The sequence below is a fragment of the Chaetura pelagica genome, unplaced genomic scaffold, assembly GCF_000747805.2.
Source record: "Chaetura pelagica isolate M959 unplaced genomic scaffold, ChaPel_1.0 scaffold429, whole genome shotgun sequence".
NCBI lineage: Eukaryota > Metazoa > Chordata > Aves > Apodiformes > Apodidae > Chaetura > Chaetura pelagica.
In genome coordinates this window covers 655,094-672,083 of record NW_009954542.1, presented here as the reverse complement: position 1 = coordinate 672,083, position 16,990 = coordinate 655,094, and the positions used below count along the sequence as shown (strand labels likewise).

General features: G+C 39.0%; 1 protein-coding gene across 1 annotated transcript in view; it reads left to right on the top strand.

Annotated features, from left to right (window-relative positions):
• The window catches only part of VWF (von Willebrand factor), a 136,173-nt gene extending 123,987 nt beyond the window's left edge, over positions 1–12,186 (top strand). The window contains exons 47-52 of the mRNA XM_010004925.1: positions 4,612–4,728; positions 4,951–5,049; positions 6,138–6,266; positions 7,733–7,772; positions 10,131–10,228; positions 11,904–12,186. Of these exons, the coding sequence (XP_010003227.1) occupies positions 4,612–4,728; positions 4,951–5,049; positions 6,138–6,266; positions 7,733–7,772; positions 10,131–10,228; positions 11,904–12,092 (672 nt within the window). The 3' untranslated portion in view covers positions 12,093–12,186. The remainder of the gene's footprint in view (positions 1–4,611; positions 4,729–4,950; positions 5,050–6,137; positions 6,267–7,732; positions 7,773–10,130; positions 10,229–11,903) is intronic.
• Positions 12,187–16,990: the final 4,804 nt, after the last annotated feature.

The window sequence follows — 16,990 nt, the reverse complement described above, 5'->3', positions numbered from 1 at the left end:
ACCATCTGATCTCATTTATGTTGAATTTATCTTTGGAAAGCTCTGTCAATTGTCCATTGTTTCCCTAAATCCATATTCTGGCAGCAGCACTGGTGTCAAAGAGCTCTAAATATTCTCATCATCCTCCAGGGAAATAGGTCCTCTTTAGTCATTTAACCTAACTTTTAACCTATGTATTCCTGCATTGCAAATACATGCCTGTCTTTTTCATTTGTTTAAAAAGTAAATTTACCCAAATATCTTTGTATTTTTGAAGTGTGGCAGACAAAATATGTCTCAATCTATTTCTTCTGGTGTTGATTTTTTTTCAGAGTAAATATACATAAGTTTTATAAGTTTGTGAGAGTTAAAGCCCTATCATCAAGATGCATCATTCAGTGTGGGGATTACTTCCCTGTAGAATTAAATCCAAGGAAGAACTGACTTTTCTGGGAGAAGGGTTTGAAAGTGGTTGTGATGTTTCATAAAGACCATACTTGGAGAGAATATCATGCAGTAGAGTAATGATTACCTCCTGCTACCTTCTGTTATTTAGAATATGCATGTGGTTCAAAAAGAAGGTGTGTTTCCAGTTGCAGTTGTTCTTTCATGAACCATGATGTTTTTTCTCTTCCAACAAAATGTTTTCCTGATCAGTCAAGTAAGGTCTTTGTTCTATTTTCAAGTGTTTAAAATATTTTGAAATACTTTAAGATGAAGCACAGGCAAATTTCTAAACAAAATTGTTAAAGACAAAATGAGGAGCATCTGTATTTTCAAGACTTAAAATATTTCAGCTTCTACAATAGTAAAAACAATTCCTGTCTTACTAAAATTATCCCAGTCTGTGATGAATTCATGAAGTGTTTCAGCTGACACAAAACTGTATTTTGACTAATTCTTATTTGCTATCTGGTTATACATAAAACCTGTCTTTAAGTATTATTTTTTTTCTCTTTTAAAATATTTTCTTTTAGTATAGCTTTTAAAATGTGTTATTGTTCTTTCTGACAATTGGTTATTTTAGTAAACACTGCCTGTGCAAGATTTTTAGGGTGTAGGTAGGCCCCAGCTGTTAACATTACTTCTGTGCTCTTGCTGCCATGAATGTCAAGCATTACTGAAATTAGAATTCAACAATGCAGTTACCAAAATATTTTCTCAGATGGAAATTGTAGTTGAGATATAATCTTGGAAAATATCTAAACAAAGTGGCCATTTTGATTAAAAGAAAAGAAAATAAAATTAGAGCTTACATTAGTATTTGTCTTAAAATATTTCATTTTTCTTTTAAATTAAACTAGCTTAATTTTCTGAGGTAGTGCAAAGTAATTCTCTATATATCTGAAAGCTTTTAAGCAGCTAATGTTACTACAGCTTTTTCTTACACTTTTATCTACTATTCCAGAGTTCTGGTCAGGAAGGAAGTTATGGTGTCCATAGAAGTTTAGAACTTCCTGGATTTCAAAACCTTTATTCTGGGTCCTTTAAGAATAGGCTTCAAGTTTCATTTTATATCAAGAGAAAACTTTGCTCCATTAACTCCTTCACTAAATATTTCAACATTTTGAGCCTTTTGCTGCAGTTCTGTTAACTGTGTTCTTAATCCCTTTACATTTTTGTCTCGTATCTGGTTACCTATATTATATTCCAGTCATTTGGTATATTGCTTTCACTCTGCTGTTCTTAACAATGCAGTGGGCTTTAACTGCAGAATTCCAAGCAGATGGCTGTACTTACCAAAAGGATTATCTATGTCACTCATCTGCTTTCCCAGACTTCTACTGAGTGCCATTTTTGAAGCAGATCTGAATAGACTTGGGCTTTTATGTACGTTATTTTGGTTGCCCTGGCTAACACTGGGTTACTGGATGTTAATATTTGATTCTAAGTTAGCCAAGAGAACATGATAGGTATCTTGTATAAAGGGAAAAAGATGTATCAGTTCATTATTACATTTGATTCTGTCATACTAAGCTATGTTTGTCTACAGAAAGCCATCGTTAAATCCTTTTGCATGCTGATCCCTGAAAACATTAAATATTTAAATGTTAGAACTATTAGAAGATCCAATGAGGATATAAATTGTAATATCTGTTGTGGCTTTTATAGACCTTTTTTCATGATGTGAAAGCCTAGAGCTACTGAGGCAGTCTGCAGTGAACATTTACTTCTGGAGGTCTAGAATGAAGTATGACTATGGCAGTAAGCAGGACAAACTGAAACATATTTTGAAACAGGTCAACATGATGAGGACATCTCCCAGATTTGCAAAGCTTTTGTGTGTTCATGCACATGTGTGTGTTGAGCTACTGACCAGCAATACTGCTGTCAGTGGACTGACTGTCCGTGTGAGGCCAAGTTCTAGTCCATACTAGAGCGATCACTGTGGTGTCTGAATGCTTTCCAAGATTGACAATAAACAAGAAGTCTGCGGTTTCATATGACATTTGCTACCCCATAGGAAAATACCGTGTGTCTTCATGCCTTCAGCTGTTGAGGTTTTTTAACCCTCTGGATTAATGATCTGATATTCATCACAAAAAGTTAAACCAAGAAAGCTAAAGAGTCCTGTGTTGAGGTCTCGAGATGAATTGTTGAAAGGTGAGGGTCTCCCTACAAGTATTACAGCCTCCATAATGTTGTTTGTGGAGGATCGTTTTTCCATACCTCCACAAAACGAGAAAAGAGTCACTGCTAATGCATGTGCTTTGTAGGAAACCACTGAGGTGGTAATCAGAACATTAGGCTAAGTGTTGGGTCCTGCACGTGGGTCATAATAACCCCATGGAAAGTTACAGGCTCAGGGAAGAGTGGCTGGAAAGCTGCCTATTAGAGAAAGAACCTGGAGGTGTTGATTGACAGGCAACTGACAACTGAGCCAGCAGTGTGCCCAGGTGGCCAAGAAGGCCAATGGCATCCTGGCTTGTATCAGAAATAGTGTGGCCAGCAGGACTAGGGACGTGATTGTCCCCTGCCACTGGTGAGGCCTCACCTCGAGTACTGTGTTCAGTATTGCAAGGACACTGAGGAGCTGGAGCAAGTCCAGACAAGGGCAACCAAGCTGGTGATGGGACTGGAGAACAAATCTTATGAGGAACAACTAAGGCAACTGTGGATGTTTAGTCTGGTGAAAAGGAGGCTGAGGGGAGACCTAATCCACAACTCCCTGAAAGGAGGTTGTAGCAAAGTGGGTGTTGGTCTCATCTCCCCAGTAACAAATGATACAACATAAGGAAACAGCCTCAAGTTGCATCAGGGGAGGTTTAGATTGAATATTAGGAAAAATGTCTTCACCAAAAGGGTTATCAGGCACTGGAACAAACTACTCAGGGACATGGTGGAGTCCCCATCCCTGGAAGTGTTACAAAGATGTATAGATGTTGAGTGAGCTGGTTTAGTATTTGACTTGGCAGCGCTAGGTTAATTGTTGGATTTGGTGATCATAAAGGTCTTTTCCAACCAGAATGATTCCATGATTTGTCCTTTAGTGCATATATTGGAGTGTTGGCTCAGAGCTACTCATAAACACATTACCTTTACAATTGAAAGCTCTGGACAGCTTCTTGGTCTTGCTCCTCTTGTTCCATGAGCATGTACTAGTGTGGAATAAGAAAAAAACCCTAATTTAAGGATATGCATAGTATGTAGCATGGGAAATTCCCATTCCAAATGAAGTAAACAGTGACATTCCATTGACTGTTAAAGCACAATTCAAAACTTTTATGATCTAGTACTGTTCAGTTTCTGTCTACCTTATTTATTAGGTTTTGGAAGTTCCTTTTGAAAATCTTGTATAAACTCCTCCCATTTTTGTCCCTTCAGCCACAGGGGTTTGTTACTTTGGTGTTGAAATGAAAGGCTGTGCTCTTGAGGGAGAGAAGAACTTGGTACTTCCTTTCAGTGCTAGGATCCAATTACTAACTCCACATCCTTTTGTTTCCCAGTTAACAGTATGGCAGTTTTGCTCTACACTTTAAAAGCTCATTTTGCTTGCTTTGAAAATGTGATGGGATCCAGCAAACAAGGTGCTGGGAAAGAGCTCAGAATGTGAATTGTGTGCTACCTCAGCCACTGATTTGCTTGTAACTATGGACAAGTTCAGTTCTTCACCCAGGATTTTGGTTTATGATTTTGCTTTTTTTCTTAGTTTTAAACTTCTAGGCCTCTGGAGATTCTAAGCAGTATTATTACAAGAACAAATCCAAGTAATTCTGTCCATGATCTGTAGGTTGGGTTGGCTCAAGAATAAGAACTTGTTGGCAAAACAGATCACTACACCTGGGAAGAATGAACTGGTGGCAGCCTCCTAACACATAGAATAGTCATGTCAAAATTTTCCTTACCACTTTCAAGGGCTCCTTTCTTGCTTGCTAGCTTTGTAAGCAATAAAGTAAGAAATGCCAATTCCATTTTGCAGAATAAGGAATTCTAAAGGGCTCATTTGAATAATAGCCTCATGCATTGCTGCTTGTTATGGAATTACAAATGCTAAAATGTTGGTCTCTGGAAAGTGGGATCAATTGCAATGCAAGATTTATTGAAAGAGGTTTAACCTAGATATAATTGTTCTTTTATTTGAGTTTTGCTGAGATACAGTCCCTGACTTACAAACTTGTTCTAATGTTTCAGCCGTGGAGACGCTTGATGGTGGATCAATGTACAACATGTGTCTGCACCTTCCAGTCAACATCTTCTCGGAGATACACTCTGACATGTACCAAATTAAGCTGTGAGCCATGTCCAATAGTAAGTGCAAGTGGTCTGGATGTTCTGGTTAAGAATGTGGCTAATAAGGTCACATTCTTTGTTGTTTATTTTTCTGGTTATCACTTTTTCTACTGATTTATTATTTTTTTTTAAAAAAAACCAAACACTCTACAAATAAGTGTAGGGAGCATGCTTAAACCAAAATAAACTCAGAAAAATGTCATTTGCCTTCTAGAATTACAGAAGGCATTTGCCTTCTAGAATTACAAAAGGCAGGAAATCCCTGGCTCTTGCTGTGGAAAATGTGTGCCAACTTCATGTGGCATCAGGCTGAGAGATGGAAGGCTTAAATACCTTCAGGTAGGTTTTAAACACTCTTGTATTGATGAGTGAGTGTGAATGTAGCACAGACTTCTGGTGAACCCAAGGAAAGTGCATGTTTTCACTCCCTTTGGGTTAGGCAGCTAATGGTATTAGTATATCTCAGAATGTTTTCTCAAGAAAGTTCTTTTTGTTCAAACCCATCAGCTTGTCACAGGAAATATCATATAACTTTGTTTGTTTTATTCCATTCCTTAGCTAAATTTTAAGCAGTGCAAGTATGGGAAGAGCAATTAAGCTGATGAGGGGTCTGGAGCACAAGTTTTATGAGGAGCAGCTGAGGGAACTGGGGATGTTTGGTCTGGAGGAAAGGAGGCTGAGGAGACACCTAATCTGTAGCTACCTGAAAGGAGGTTGTAGCGAAGTGGGTGTTGGTCTCTTCTCCCAAGTGATAAGTGATGGAATGAGAGCAAATGGCCTCCAGTTGTGCCAGGGATATAGATTAGATACTGGGGAAAATGGCTTTACTGGAAGGCTTGTCAGGCACTGGAAAGGCTGCCCAGGGAAGTGGTGGAGTCACCATCCCTGGAGGTATTTAAAAGACATTTAGATCTGGTGCTTGAGGACATGGTTTAGTGGTGGATTTGGCAGTGTTAGGTTAATGGTTGGACTTGATAATCTTAAAGGTTTAAAGAACAAAAATTGTTCTACATGGGGGTGTGGTTTTATGGTTGTTGTGGGGTTGTTTGGTTTTGGTTTTGTTGTGTTTTGTGGTTTTTTTTTAAAGAAACTCCCAGCTTATCCAGAAGTTAAATATTTTTATATATATGTCCCAGGTTTCTCACTTAGAAAAGTTTCTCTTTCAAGTTAATGGAAACTTCTTACCTGTTACAAGCTGAAAAAGGTCACGTTTTTGCAGTCCTGACTGACTGTAATCAAAATGGCTATGGGAGTATATAGGATGGATACTTTGTTGAGAAACGGTTTTGTTTACTAAATACTTTCATGCTTTATAAAATTCACCACCATAGAACATTAATTGAAATATCAGTAAATGTATAGTGTCCTGAAAACTTACTTTCCCATGTATTTTCTTTGTGAAGCTAATAGCCCTTAAATCTTTACAGCCAAATGAATCACTTCAGGATGGGTGTGATAGTCACTCCTGTAAAGTAAATGAGAAAGGGGAATTCATCTGGGAAAGGAGAATCACTAGCTGTCCTCCATTTGATTCCAGAAGATGTTTGGCTGAAGGAGTAAGTAGAGAAATGGGTCCTGTTCCCAGGTTTCTGTCATGTTTATGGTTCTGTCTATAGGTACATTATGTGTAATAGGGTGAGAAACCCCAGCCCTTTCCCTTGGCTAAACTGAATTTGAGCTTTCTTTGAAATTCAGACAAATATAAGTTTTCTTTATTTAAACTAGATGCTGGTTTTAGTTAAGATTATACTGCAGGGGAGATGCTGAGCTTGCAGAAATTCTGTTCCATACGAAGCAGCAAGTACAATAAATGGTAGTTCTAACAATGTTCTGTTTGGTAGGCAAAGAAAAACTGGATAATGACACAAACTGAGCAAACAGTCCTCTCAGCCCCTTTTTAAAATCTGAATATGCATATGAAATGCAAAGAGATTTTTTTTCCACCTTTATATGAGGTTAGGGAAAGCAATATTTTTATTGGGCATGACAGGAAGTAGGAAACTTTTAAGAAAGCTCCCACCCAAACCTCTCTCAACATACACATCCATCAAGTGGAGGATTTGAAATGTGTCATGCAGAAAGAACAAAGCTTTTACAGCACCTTTCTCACTTTGTGGAATCACTGTGCCCTCCACAGTTGTGTTACACAAAAAAATATGTAGAAAAATGCTGGATTATGCTACAGGCTTTGGATTATTAGAATATTCTAAAGGTTTTCATTGAAAATCAATGAAGAGTAGTTTACTTTTTTTACCAGAACTTCCCAAACTGCATTTATTCTCCCCCGATCAAAAAAAAATGAGGTATCTAATACATAAAATTTGAGGTTTTCATCTAGTTACGGATGGAAAGTTTGATTTTTTAATTAAAAAACCCTCCAATTTCTGTATCTAAGTTCAGGTGTTTAGTGCAACATTGGCATTGCTCTGCAGTAGAAATATTTAGCTGTTTTTCCTTTCATGATGGGTTTTCATTAGTTTTCCACCATACATATATTTCTGACAATTATTTTCTACACAGTAGTAATGAAACAAGAAGGGCTGTTGAAACTTCTTTGACAGATGTGATGTTTTATGATTATTTTCCTGTACATTTTCAGCTGTTTTGGAAGGAGTATTTTCATCTATATTGCTAAAAAAAAATAATCAAAAGGGACTGTTTTAGCTTCCTTTCTTGAACAGATATAACACCTGAATACTATTGCTTTTATCATTCTGGTTCCCAGAAATTTAATTGTATTCTTCATCTTTACCTTAGAAAGCTCCTCAGCTGAAAACTGTATTTTCAGGTGTTGAACTTGCAATAGAGTAAATTGTTTCCAAGCAACTATCAACAAGTACAAGTTAAAAACCTTGAAATAGAGAAGGAAATTATTACTGATATAGATTTATACTTTTGTACAATACAGAAATACAAATGTCTTGCCTAAGACCCTCTTTTACACATTCCTTTGTATTCTTCAAGCAGAACAAATGTGCGTTACTTGTGCCAAAACAGAATTTTTCTCTTTTTATTGTTTTAGGGCAGAATTGCAAAAATTGGCAATACCTGCTGTGAAACATGTAAGTAAATAAGCCAAAAGTTTTGTATGGAAATCGTAGAGAGTGTAAACTACTGGATAAGGAGCTACATTTTGCATGTTATGCAGTTTAATTCCACCCTCTGATTGGGATACTGCTGTCATGTTTTGTACACTAGAACATGTGTTTTGACAGTATTGACAAGTACTTAGAAAGAAATAGGTATGTTCTCCACATTTTATGCAGATGTTACTTAGGAATGTTTTATTCTATTGTTATGTAAAGATAACAGGAACAGGTGGATGAGTCACATAAACTGAAACTGAATATGTGAGGTAACTACTTCCTGAACAATCATCAACTTAAAATGAAATTAGCTAAAAAAAAAACCCTTGTGGCATTAATGTTATTTCCACTACTTTTCTATAATGTAATAACAAGAACCAAAAAAATGGTTGGAGAAATGCTTGTAAAATGTCCATTCCTATTGAACAGCCTTATTGCATCTTAAATTCAGCAGCTGAGGAGTCAGTACTGCAGTAGTTCATTTCATGCATCATTGTGTAGATAATCCAAATGTCAGGCAGGCTGGGAGTGTAGGAAGGGTTTGCTTACATGAGGAAGAATTGCAGGCTTGGGTTCTCATTTCTAAGATGAATCTCTGTTTCTTTTGTAAACAGACAATCTCTCCCTTTTCTCCTTTGTAAATTAAAAAAAACCCCTAATAATACCACAGCTCATTTAAAATAAATTTAAAAAAAGTAACTAACTATTTATATTTTCTTTTAAAGACAGAATATCAACATCTGGCCTGCATTCCATTATGTCCTCTTTTTTCTTTTTTTCCCCTCTATGCATGTGCTAATAAATAAAAGATGGGCAGTGGAGCAGCCCAATCACCACACTGGCACAGTAACTGCTATAATAATACCCCTGATGAAGGATGTTAACTCCTAGAGAGTTTGCAGCCAATGCCTGTCTGTGTAATCACTGGGTTCTGGCCTGAGAAATAGAAGTCAGAAAGCTATTGAGACAGACTGTCATCAAATGGCTCAAACAAGTAATTTAGTTAAGAGACCTTTAATTTACCTGGCTTCAAGAAAGGAATACTGAAAATTATTTATTAACGAGAGCAGATTGTAAGATTTAAAAGACAGGGTGGTGGGCAGGCTTTGCTAATAGAGAATGTGTATTAGTGCAATTGAGGAGAGGAGAAACCCAGTTCTGAATAAGTACAGCTCAATAGATCTATTTATTTAACAGTTACAGTGATTTAAAAGTGGTGCATCCTTGCAGAAACCAAAGCAAGGTGATCTAAATGAAATACTGTGTGTCTACAAACACCCATATTGTAGGGTGGCACAGTTCCCAAAGAAAAGTAAATGCAAGTAGCAAAGTAACTTGGGAACAAGTTGGTAAGTCAGGATCAAAAAGATGATGAAGCTGTGTTGAATTTGATGGCAATTATTTGTTTGGCTTTTCAGTTGTGTGGCCACAGTTGTCTCTGCCTTCCAGGTGGAGAAGTTTTATCAAATGAAGTGATGAAATCAATAAAAGAGAACTGGCAATTCCAACCCTGAAACCAGAAAGACTTTATCAAGCTTTATTTTTTAATGAAGTTTAAAACCTTAGCAATTTGGTACTAACATTGCCATGGAAAAGGTATTAGAAACTTTGCCACTAGGAAGATGGATACATTTCTCTTCATGTATCTAATTGTGCAGTTGGCAAGCTGAAATCCTTCATCTCTCTGAAATGCTGTTGTGTAGTCTGGAAAAAATAGTCTTTACACAGGCGTAGCACTAAATTAACACTACAGTTTGCAGTGCATAAAATATCCACCTAAAAAAAGCCTTAGCACCTTCACAAGTCTTTAGATGTGGACTAAAACAGAGGGCTGCTCCCACTAACTTATCTTGAAGGACATCATCCCAAGACAATGGGATGTCTTTGCTATGACAGCCCTAGGAATAGCCAGGTCAGGGTGCTCTGTTTCACTGATTAGGTTGTTTGGGTTCTCATCTGTCATCTTTTTCCTTTGCACTTGCTTGCCTGCTGTACCACTGAACTATCTTTAAAAGGAGAGTTATCTAACACAGAAGCCAAGAGGTAAAAGGCAGATGTTAGGTGGCAAGGTGACTTTAGAACAAAGCAGTCAATTGAAAAGAAACATGAGGGAAGCCCTTCTCTTCAGTGGGAATTTAGGGCTGTATGTTATAATCTCATATCTCTACATTAATTACTCTAAGGACACACACTTAATTCTCTTGCTAGGGATCTTACCAGTAATGACATCTCACTAACAGTAATTTCAGTAATAAGGGGAAGGGAGTTAAAACAATTGTCAGCACTGTCAAAACATTTATTTTTTTATTATTTTTTTTTTTTAAAACTTGGTAGGTGTGGAAGTGGAATGTCGACCAGTAAGTACCAGAATGCAGTATACAAATATCCATGGATGTGTGGCTGAAAAGGAAGTGCCTATTTCTCATTGTGAGGTAAATAAGAAAAGCAACCCACCTGCTCCAAGAACTGCTCTTGTTGCCCCCTTTCTCTCTTCCACAAGAGAAACCCTTGCTTCTGCTATAGCTTCACTTCAGTAGGTGGTGCATCAGTTTCTCTCCTTCTCATTGATTCACTCAAGAGTCTAAGCCTCATTGGTACTTATTTCCTGATCCTGATTTTCTCTATTCAAGCCAGCATGAAAAAAGGCACATACACTAAAGCATAAAGGCTTTGTTCACATCATTCTCCTTTGCTTCTATCTTCAGGCTCTGAAGTTGCTTTATGAGTGTAAATAGTTATTAAGACGCATGATACTTTTACAGATGTTTAAACTTGTGCACTATTATTTGACTTCAGTGCTCTATAAGTTCTATGATCCCTCCATTAGCCTGCACACTAAGCTGTGGGGTTCTGCATGTCTTGTGCATTTCTTCCATAATCAGATTAAAAGTTTAATTTCCTGCCCATCACTGCTTACAACTTCCAGAGCAATTTCCATTTGAAAGAGAAGTATGGCTTCCCTTCTGCTTGGTCTCATCTTTCTGAGATGAGGAACCAAATATGACACTATTTTCCCAGACTGTGCTTTAGCAGGACAACTACTCAATCTGAGATAACTATATTTCATGCAAGGATTGTATACAACTCTTGTACACAATCCAAACTATGGCATAAAAGGTTGGCAGTCAAGAAGATGGCTTGACAATTCCTTTAGTTAAGGCAGTAGGCAAAGTGTCTCTTTATCTTTCTCCTGGATCCTGGAAAAAGAATGGGAACAGAGAGAAGAACTATTAGGAGCATATATGCCATGGGTTTTCACATAGCTACCTGGCAAAGGGCCTTCAACTGCTACACATGTCTTAATAAGAGTGGAAGCTTTAAGAACAACAAAACCACTTATCTTTCATTAAAAAAAATAAATAATTCTTTATCTCTTGTCCTGTTTGCAAAGTCAGTGGTAATTGGGTCTTTAGCCATGAAGTCTTATGTGTTGAAGTCTCCTCTGTAAAAGTACAGATTATGTTTTTTTTAAAATCTGGTCATACATTGAGTAAACTAAATACTCCTGCTATAGCTGGTACTGAGTACACTTTTTCTGAAGTCCTCCCTGATACTGCTGTGCATTGGTGTGTGTGTGTGTGAATCTAAGAAATAAGAGTGCAGAGCCACAAAAATAAATAGACGGACAGAATTTGATGTGGGGCCATTTGTTTTTACATTTAACTTACAGGCATTAACGGCCTAAATTAGTAAAGTGGGCAGAGCAGTAGAACAAGGATAAACAGCAACCAGCAGGACAGCAGTGGGTGTGTGGCTTGTAAGATTTGGGCCAAAGCACTCTCTGAATGCATGATCTCATACAGCTGAGACGATAACCATATATGCTCAGAAGCCAACAGAGTAGCCCTGCACAACACCAATGATATATTAAATGAAAAGCTTTGTGTGTGTGTGAGACAGTTCCTTCCCCTCTCCTATGTGTATACACACGAGGCATGACTCTCTGAGCAGCACCCCACACTTGGGAATCAGGTGCCTCTTTCTGAGCTTCTGCTTTACAGCAGAGCATCAAACTTCGAGCAAATTCATCCATGCATGTTTGGAAGGAAAGAACCTGGATTCTGATTGCACTGTTCAAACTTGGTATCTTTTTTTTTTTCCATTCAGGGCAAGTGCAGAAGCAATACCAGATACTCTGCTCAGACAGAGAAATGGGAAGACCTGTGCAGCTGCTGTACAGCCACTCAGACCACCCTGGTGACAATCCCTCTGCGCTGTGCCAACGGGACGGTGGTGCAGCACTACATCCCTTCTGCCTCCCACTGCGAGTGCTACGCTCGCAAGTGTACAGACTGAGGATTTCCAAGAAGCTCTGTTGTTTAATCTCCAGTTTGATGATGAAGGAACTTTACAGTTCAAGCCTCATATTCTCTCTATAGACCATTTTACCCAATAGATTCCCGACTTACTAATTCTATTAACATAGCAAAGAATAAAACCTACTAGCACAGTGATGTGTTTCCTGATTATTCTTGGGGTGGTTTGCAGAAGACATATTGCAGATTATATTATTCCTGTTCATCTTTGTCATGGAAAGTAACCCACATTATTAAAAAAAATCAAAGAAAGCACACCCAAAACATGCTAACAGAAAAGTTACTTCTACTTAAATATATCCTAAAGCATTGAGCATTGTCTTCAGAGACCTCTCATTTGTATTCCTTGCTTCAGACATTAGTGACACACTATGAACTTCTAGGTTTTTGGTCTTTTTGTTCTCCTCCAGCCAGGGAGTACAGTAATTATGGCATAAGACTTCATAGTAAGAAGATGATGTTCTTGGTACACAAGCAATACTGTTTGTGGCTGAGACAACCCAAAGCATTTCTGCTTTGCACATGTTCCTGATGAAGCTGAATGCAAAGAAATTGTGCTGAGGACAGGCTGTGTAACTTCTGCACCTCCTCAATACTTGGAATGGGGCTGAGGGACAGCTCTTGCCTATTTGCTTCAGCACTTCCACAGACCACTTTGAAGAGAAAGCTCATCAATAATCTTCCTTATTTCCAGATATCAGAACTTTATCTGTTGCATTAGCTGATGATACCAAACTGGGAGGGGTGGCTGACACTCCAGAGGGCTGTGCTGCCATCCAGTGTGACCTGGGCAGGCTGAAGTGCTGGGCAGAGATGAACTTTATGAGGTTCCACAAGGGGAACTCTAGGGTCTTGAACCTGGGGAGGAAGAACATCATGCACCAGTGTAGGTTATGAGTGGAGCTGCTGGAAAGCAGTTCCCAGGAGAAGGATCTGGGAGTCCTGGTAGATAGTCAATTATCCATGAGCCAGCAATGTGCCATTGCTGCCAAGAGGGCCAATGGAATCCTGGGGTGTATAAGGAAGAGTGTGGCCAGTAGGTCAAGAGAGGTCATTCTCCCCCTCTACTGTGCCCTGTTGGAGATACTGCATCCAGTTCTGGGCTCCACAGTTCATGAGAGACAGGGAATTACTAGAGGGCTACACAGGTGACTGGGGGATTGGAGCATCTCTCTTATGAGGAAAGGCTGAGAGAGCTGGGACTCTCTAGCCTGGAGAAGGCTGAGGTGAGACCTTATTAATGCCTCTAAGTATCTAAACGGTGGGTGCAAGGAGGATGGAGCTAAACTCTTTTCAGTAGTTCCCAGGGACAGGACAGGGGGCAACAGGCACAAGCTGGAACACAGGAAGTTTCATTTAAAGATGAGGAAAAACTTCTTTACAGTGAGGGTGACAGAGCAGTGGGACAGGCTGCCCAGGGAAGTTGTGGTGTCTCCATCTCTGGAGATACTAAAAACCCATCTGGATGCAGCTCTGGGTAATGTGCTCCAGGCAATCCTGCTTTAGTGGGGGATTTGGACTAGATGATCCCTAGGGGTCCCTTTCAATTCAGAAAACTCCATGATTCTGTGATTACTTTTTGAGAGAAACCAGGTAGATCCCTGCTTCTTTTTTGCCATTCAGCTGTAGATTCAGCACATACTGCATTGCAGGCCTTTTTCTCCCTTATTATTTGTTTGAGACACCCTCAATTGATAGATGGTGCTAGAAGTGCAGGCCTTCTGGCATCTCTGTTTCTTTTGCTGTGGAACCAAAATCACTCCAGGGAGAGAAAACATGTTTAAATTGGCACCAGTTCCACTTTCTGCAGTAGACCTCTGTCACTGGGTTTCCTCCATCCTCGCCCTAGTTCCTTCTTGAAGCTGCTGTAGAATGTTAAGCTCCCTGACAGAGGGATTTGTGTCACCCAGGTACTCAAATGCACAGCAGCTCAACTGAAGCTGCAGGTAAGCAGTTCCTGGAACAACAGTCTGCAGCCTCAGAAAGGACTAGATAAATGGAGTGGATGGGGGTAAAGGGCAATGTCTTCCTCTTCCCCTTACCACCTCTGGACTGCCCCTTTGTTTCCAGCAGTGCCCACATCCAGACTGATCTTTTTTATCTCATGAAAGCTGATGGTACTGCAGCCTAAGGTTTCATGTCTGCAGACAGGTCTTCTAATCAGGTAATTCTGTAAATCAGACACCAGGTTAACAGCATGGAGAGGACACACAGGAGCATTCACAGGGGCAGAGACAGAGCCACACTTACCTGAAACTTCTGAAAGGCAGACATGCAGAGCTATTATTTACCTCCAGCAACAAACTGAATGGACAGATTTGTCCAGAGAGGCAAGCAATCCTCTTTCACTACTTCTACCTCAATTAACAAGAAAAAAATTGAGAATCTAAGTGTCTCAAGAGAGAAACAGACTCAAATAAAGATATTGGCTTTCAGACTACAGCAATCAGTATTTTTTCCTAAGGAGCTCCAGATTATTTCTTGGAAAACTGCTTGGTTATGTGGTCAAACTCACAACAGAGGTAGCTCAGTGTTACTGGATAAACAGAACTGTACTAAGACTTTACACCAGTTCAAGAATATGTCCCATATTATTTGGCTTTTCTTCATTTTCCTTGGTTGCTATTTTGCTTTCAGGCATCCATGCCAGTGTATAGTCTAAAGTGGGTGCACAATAGAGCCCATGAGAACTTACTGGATTTTTCTTACAGAATGGAGTTCTGTGGATTTCTGTATGGTCTATAGGTTATTATTCAGGCCTGGCTAGTACCTTTATATTCCAAGCAAAGATAAGGCCCTGTTGTGCTCAAGGCCAGAAGAAGCTTCTTCCTTGAAAAACCTGTCAGAGAAACTGACAAGTGGGAAAGAGCAAGAGGAAAAGAATTTGGTAAAATCTCTGTTGACAGACTGAGAAGGTACATACACTTTTGGCCTTGACCTGTTGGCATGAGAATAAATTTTTTTTCAGGCAGCCTGCCCCAAAACAGCTGTTCTTTTTTCCCAAGGCTCTAGTGGTGCCAGCAAGGCAATGGGCTTGGACTTCCTCCATGCAGGTTATGATTGCTTTTCACACAGCCTTTTCATTCACTGTAACTGCTGTTTTCAGAAGCTTTCCTTCCTGAGAGGAGAGAAGAAAAGAACATAATCAAGCCTATCATCAAGTCCCTGCTTAGTAGAGAGTGTGTACTCTAACAGCAGTGTGCCAGGAGGTCAGACAGTGCTGCTCCACTGATACTCACCAGCAGAATCCAGGCTTTGAGGAACATTGTTTTTCAACTTGTACATATTACTTGTGAGTTGTGATGGTTTTGAGCTATCTTTTGCCTTTCCACCAATGACTCTGAACACATCCCACCACTTCAGAAGACTGGCTGGATCACTGAGCATGCTACAGGATAGATTGACAGGAATGTTACATGGATTTGGGGAGGAGTCTTATGTAACTTCATTATTAAAAGCATCCAATCTCTCTGCTAACTTCTTTAGCCTTGCAAGCACCACTCCTTGACAGCAAGTGAAACACAATCTGGTATATTGACATTATTTGTTGCAGGTCTGCATTATCAACTAACACCATACCCAGGTACCTCAGGAAACACAGTGATGCCAGGTATGATTTTCTTCATTGAAAATATCTTTCAGAATAGACTACAGACCCATTTCCCCTTTAACTAGCTTGATATTGCTTCCTATCATATTGCCTCGTGTGTATATTATTTATTACCTGAGCTAACTGTGTTACCTGTAACAGACCCATCCTCATGGCTTAGAGGGGCTAGTAATTTGAACCCTTTCAGGTCGAGCTTTGTGTCCACAGGAATCCCTGGGTCTAATTCCTATGCTATTCCAAAATTAGTGGGTATAGCTTGGTATTTTAAGGCTTGATTGGTGCAGCATATAATGTGGATATACAATAGCAAAATTTTCAGCAAGTTTTCATTCCCCTGTCCCACAGATAAGTGTACACAAAGAAGTAGGTTTGCTTTCTATCTGGGGAACAGAATAATTGGTTATCAAACAAGGCAAAAAGCAGTTCAACAACTGCTTCTCTTGCAGTATTGTCTGATCCCACTGTGTTTACAAGAAGTTACCAGGGGATTTATGTCACTGCACAATAATTGCTCTCCACCAAGTAAGAATGAGCTACATTGAAATCTGTGCAACTGTGGACTTCTGAGCACAGTGATGAAGCAAAGAGCAATTAATTTGTTTAAAAGCATGGGGTGGTTATGCAAGAAAAAAAAAATCTTACAGACACACCACCTCAAAACGTGTCTACATGGGCTAGTGTGCAAACAAAAGCCTGTATGAAGTAACAATCCCTCTTGCTACAGAGCTTATATACAGTAACTGAGAAATTATTTTTAAAAAATATTTTAAAAATCATAAATTACACACTTTAATAGCCTTTAGATTAGTCAGTACAGAAGTTATGACATCCAGGTTGTTTGCTGTTTTGTAACTAAAGGCAGTTTCTAAATGAAGTTTTGAGATTAACATAGGATACTAGCAGGGCAAGGAGAACACTATTTGATACCTCTTGATACATTACTTAGAAATTAGGAAATACTATTCCAAAGTAGAGACTAAGAAGAGTGAGGCAATATAACTTTTCCTATCTGAAGACATTATTCTGTGTGAATAGAAAAGCATTTAAAAAACTATTCTGTAATATGTAATGTACTCATCTTCCCTGTATGCACAAAGAAAGACACTAATAATTCCTTTTCCCCTTTTGTCTGGGGTAAATTGTAGAGCAGAAACATTTGACTGACCTATATAAAGTTGTTCAAGATGGAGTCAGGGGTCCTTACCCTTCTCCTTTTTAAGTAAAGTCAGGAATATAACATTAGTGTAGGTTACACATAAAATTCCTGC